This window comes from Hemibagrus wyckioides, linkage group LG27, assembly GCF_019097595.1.
Source record: "Hemibagrus wyckioides isolate EC202008001 linkage group LG27, SWU_Hwy_1.0, whole genome shotgun sequence".
Lineage (NCBI taxonomy): Eukaryota > Metazoa > Chordata > Actinopteri > Siluriformes > Bagridae > Hemibagrus > Hemibagrus wyckioides.
In genome coordinates this window covers 15922059-15927058 of record NC_080736.1, presented here as the reverse complement: position 1 = coordinate 15927058, position 5000 = coordinate 15922059, and the positions used below count along the sequence as shown (strand labels likewise).

At 40.3% G+C, this 5000-nt stretch overlaps 2 protein-coding genes across 7 annotated transcripts in view; one reads left to right on the top strand and one right to left on the bottom strand.

Moving 5' to 3' along the window:
- The window catches only part of glsa (glutaminase a), a 27458-nt gene extending 26144 nt beyond the window's left edge, over nucleotides 1-1314 (top strand). For all 5 annotated transcript variants that reach the window (XM_058381517.1, XM_058381516.1, XM_058381515.1 and 2 more), the window contains one exon: nucleotides 1-1314. This exon is cut by the window's left edge and continues 243 nt beyond it. The gene's annotated coding sequence lies outside the window, so the exon portion shown is untranslated.
- The window catches only part of stat1a (signal transducer and activator of transcription 1a), a 36715-nt gene continuing 32774 nt past the window's right edge, over nucleotides 1060-5000 (bottom strand). Inside the window, exons 23-26 of one of the 2 annotated variants that reach the window (XM_058381509.1) lie at nucleotides 4512-4631; nucleotides 4111-4180; nucleotides 3678-3707; nucleotides 1060-3337 (exon numbers count right to left, since the gene is read on the bottom strand). In XM_058381509.1, the coding sequence (XP_058237492.1) occupies nucleotides 3311-3337; nucleotides 3678-3707; nucleotides 4111-4180; nucleotides 4512-4631 (247 nt within the window). In that variant the 3' untranslated portion in view covers nucleotides 1060-3310. The remainder of the gene's footprint in view (nucleotides 3338-3677; nucleotides 3708-4110; nucleotides 4181-4511; nucleotides 4632-5000) is intronic. The other variant, XM_058381510.1, reaches the window with a different exon arrangement.

Sequence of the window (5000 nt, the reverse complement as noted above, 5' to 3'; positions counted from 1 at the left end):
TAATGGATCTTGTTACACCTGTGTGTGTGTGTGTTTCCCCACTATGTGCTCCAGGTACGTAACCTGTAGGTGATGCTCTACAGGGTTGCCAGATTGGTGAAATACTGCTCAGTGTCATTTCCGTCTCTATTTAAGGGCAAACTTTGAAACAAACTTCCGCTCGGATTTCATTACTCTGAAGTAAAAGAGTCTAAAATACTTCAATCTGGCAACCCCACGTGACGTTCACACCCCGTTTCCCTTTACTGTGGGCGTGTTATTTATTCCACACACACTCTGAATGTGTTGTATATTATGTATAAGTGTAGTGTTTATTATTGGGAAATATTTAGTGTGATAGTTTTTTAGATAGTTACAAAAAAATCAAGATTTTAGATTGATTTTTTTTTTTAAAGAAATGATAAATCAGGTCCAGGCTCGTGGCTGAGCTTTTCTTCGCTCGCCTTGGTGTTTGCCTTTTGAATGGGGTTTAAAGGGTTAACGGTATAGATATACGGCAGCGAGCACTAACACAATATTCCACGTGAAGCAGGGACGTCACAAAACAAATCATGTATTCTAACGCAGTTGAATCCTCCTACTGATCGTCCAGTTCTTTAGGACGTTCCTGCAAATTGACACCAAGATTCATGACCGTAAAGACACGCCCCCTTTTCCACGGTCATGTGATCACCTGTCCGGAAAATTTCCGAAACGCTCACATTAGGCTGAATAAAATCCAGTTTTATCCAGTTTGTTTAGGAGAACCTTTAAAGGTTCCACATAGAACCCTAGAAGAAACCCTTTTCCAAACTCTTCTCCCAGACACACAACAATGGTTTAAGCCATAAAAGTGTATCAGATTCTACAGATTTTAGTGTAAAAACTACCGCACCTTTAAATTCCTATTGACTTTGATGCGTCTTCTCATGCTCCACTGAGAGTAGTGTGCCTGAGTAGTGTGCTTGACCCGGCTCTAACGGGTTCTTACACCTGTGGAGTGTGTGTGTGTGTGTGTGTGTGTGTGTGTTGTGATCTACTGCATTTGTGATTGTTTAGCGTCTGATTTGTATGGGATGCTTTGTTTTATTCGCGTGTGTGTGTGTGTGTGTGTGTGTGTGTGTGTGTGTGTGTAGGTGGTTGTAGTGACTGAGGTCAGTTCTGAATGCACTGAAGTGAGACAGGTGAGTTTTAGGGACCAGATAAATTAACGAGCGCAGGAACCATGTTGTGAAGACCAAATCAGATTCACAAGTTTGCTTACTTAGTCATCTGTTTATTTATTTATTTATTTATTTATTTGGAATTTAGTGACTTGAAACAGAAAACCCAAAATATATTCTCAGCCTGGATACAACTGACGTCAGATTGTTTGTGTTTCTGCAACGACATGACATCAGGAATCTAAAAAATCTTGGGTCTGAGTCTGGACATTTCTCTCCTTTGTGGTTGACAGAAAAAAGAACAGAATTGTGGAATAGAGTAGCCTCATCAATACACTCACTGCGGTCCATAATTTTTGGCACCCTGTCAAAAGTATCAGCACTCTTAGCTGTAATTTGTTCATCCTAACTCCTTCAGATGATCCTTTTTAAAAATAAATACAGGGTGAGAGTAATTTTGGAGAGCGCTGCAGCTTCAGAACCATTGTACAAGTGTATCCAGGCTGGGAAAGCGTTTCTATCACGATGCTGCAAAGGCTTCTAATAAACAAAAAAACCCTCCTTCCTGTCGAAAAGTAGCACAAGCAGCGTGGCAGCAGCAGAGGGGTGGAGTCACGCAGGGTATTTATAACAACCACCAATCATACAGCAGAGATGAAGAGCTGTAGAACTGACCCTAATCTTCTGCACTCTGACCAATCACAGGCTACGACTGAATGTATTATATATAGTATATATTACACACACACACATATATATATATAGATATATATTCTCTATATGAAGATGATTATGCAGATGTTTGTTTGTACTCTTCCTGCTGCGCTGTTCAGAATCAGTTGTGTTACAGACGAAGCTGAGCGCTTGTTTCGCAAAAAAAAAATTAAATAAAAGCAAAGCTTTTCAAGCACACCTTAGACATTTTCTATGTTCTGGGTTTTTTCTTTTACACAAACAGCAAGTGGTGAGAAATGGGTCAGGTCATGAACAGCGATCGGTCAGTTTGGCGTAGGTTTAGACTTCTAATATTTAGACTAGACATGAAAGGTTATTTATGGCTCCTTTTTTTTTAAAAACCGACTGATATATACACTATATTTCCAAAAGTTTTGGGACATCTGTCTTTTACATGCACATGAATGTAATATGGAGTTGTCCCGCCCTTTGCAGCTATAACAGCTTCAACTCTTCTGGGAAGGCTTTCCACAAGGTTTAGGAGTGTGTTTATGGGAATTTTTGACCGTTCCTCTAGAAGCACATTTGTGAGGTCAGGCACTGATGTTGGACGAGAAGGTCTGGCTCACAGTCTCCACTCTAATTCATCCCAAAGGTGTTCTATGGGGTTGAGGTCAGGACTCTGTGCAGGCCGGTCAAGTTCCTCCACACCAAACTCACTCATCCATGTCTTTATGGACCTTGCTTTGGTCACTGGTGTGCAGTCATGTTGGAACAGGAAGGGGTCATCCCCAAACTGTTCCCACAAAGAGCATGAAATTGTCCAAAATGTCTTGGTATGAAGCTGAAGCATTAAGAGTTCCTTTCACTGGGACCAACACCTGAATACAATGATTTGGAGGGGTGTCCCAAAACCTTTGGCAATATAGTGTAACTCTAAACGGGGGACTTGTTAAAGTAAGTTGATTAAGAAGTAAAGCGCTGGCTCCTTCTATGATTGTGCTCAGTTTCTAAGCTGCACGTGTGACCATCTTGTGTCATGATGATAAAATAACCTGCGTCAGGTTTTAAGCAGCCGTCCGGATGACCGTGGGGCGGGTCAAGGAGCCGAGGCAGCACATGAGGACGCCCCTGTGCCTCGCTTTAAACTGGAATCTGCTGTGTTACGAGATGAGTGGGATTTACAGTCACTGACTTCCCCTGTTTAATACAGTGTAAAAAAGGCACAGAGATCGGCATGGCAAGTGGAATATAATACGGTTTTTTTGCATATCTTCGGTGCGACGAATTTTAGAAGCAGAAGGAAAAGTGCGTCAGCAGCAGGTAAGTGCTTCTAATATGTAAGGTGCATTAAAGTCCCATTAGCTGCTTTTTTTTTTAAAACGTATTTTTTAAAAAGTAGGTCTTCTCAGCTTCTAGATGCTCAGACGCTCTCCTCCTCATTTGTTTCGAAGATTGAGAAGATGGGTGAAGGTCATTGCTCCAGTCGGTCATCACTCGTTAGAAAGGTCACAGCAGAGCTGCAGACGGGAGAGAGAGAGAGAGAGAGAGGTGTGTGATGGTGGGTTAGTACTGCTACACCGCTAAAATAAAAACATTCGCAAATACTCTCCAGTAAAGTCTGCCACTATAAGGCGGAAATATGAAGATGGACATACACAAAAAAGGCAGGGGGGACTATTTAATTTCTTTAAATTTATACAAATTTAAACATTTTTAAAAATCATTTATTTTTTTTCCTGCATGTATAAAAATAAAAAAGATTTCAAATATGCAGATCAGATAAAAAAAACCTCCAATTTCTCCACTCTATCTTAATTAAAAATTAAAGAAATATTTTATTTATTTAAATCATTTTACCTCTCCGAGTTCTCCAGTCAGATCACGAGTCTAAAAAATAAATAAATGAATAAATAAATAAATAATAACAGTAATTTAAATGATGATTAACTCCAGTTTACACACTCAGATTACATTTCTAATAGAAACAGAACAAAATCAAAGCAAAGCTGTCAAAATGGCCACACACACACACACACACACACACACACACACACACAGGTAGGCACTGGTATTAGTTTTTCTTTCATTAAAAGTTTATTTGAATTTAAAATAAAATAAAAGCAGAATAAAGTGTTTTGTCCAGGGATGAGTGAAATGACACATATCGTATTATGATATTTCTCTTGATGTACACGATATTTATCAGTGCAAATCGTCCCTTTATTCACTCTGATATATATTTATATATATATATATGAAAGCAGGGCTTAGTGGAGCGTGAGGTACTCACCATGCGCTCCAGTTCTCCGTACACCTCAGGTGACAGCGGCATCATGATGTCGTTATACTCCGAGGTTTTCCTGCGGACACACGAACAGACTGGGTTTACGCCGCGTTCGCCTTACCTCAGAGGAAACAGGAAGTTGTAGACCATAGTGATGTCATGTCTCGACCTTCCCTGAGTTTCCAGCTACAGAGCTCTGTGTGTGTGTGGGGTTGGGGGGGGGTTTACAGGCATGGACACATCCATGTCCGTCTTTAGTTACAACCTAGCCTGCTGATGAGGGATATGATGGTGTGTGAGATTTGAAGTTACTAAAGATATTTACATCCTAGTCACATACTAAGCAATATATATATATACACATGTGTAAGTATATGAGTGTAACTCATTTTAAAGGGTGTGTTTACTGTTCCTGCTGTGAGCAGCCTTGTGGGTTTGGCGTTGCTTGCTGAACTTGGTGTTGAGGAGACCAGCCCGGGTTCCTGTGTAGGAATTCGCTGTTGAGGAGGCGTTTTCTTTGGTTTTGCCTAGTTGGAGATTTATGTGTATTATATATTATGTTAGTTACAGCATTCATGCTAGCAGACCTTTTAGTACTGATATCTAACATATCTACCAGCAGGAAGATTTAACGCTGATGTTTAATAATTGTGTACTGAGTGACGCAACATGATGTGGAGGTTAAATATGAGACACAGACACGACTCTCCTGCCCACTATTCACTCTGGGTGACCATCAGCTAGAACCTTATACACCAAGTGTATCCAAGTGATTAAAGACTATTACAATAATTATTTTTCCACTTTAGTTTAATACTGCTCAGTGTCATGAACATTAGTGGAATGTGTGTGTGTGTGTGTGAGGGAGAGAGACAGAGAGAGAGAGTGAGAGAGTG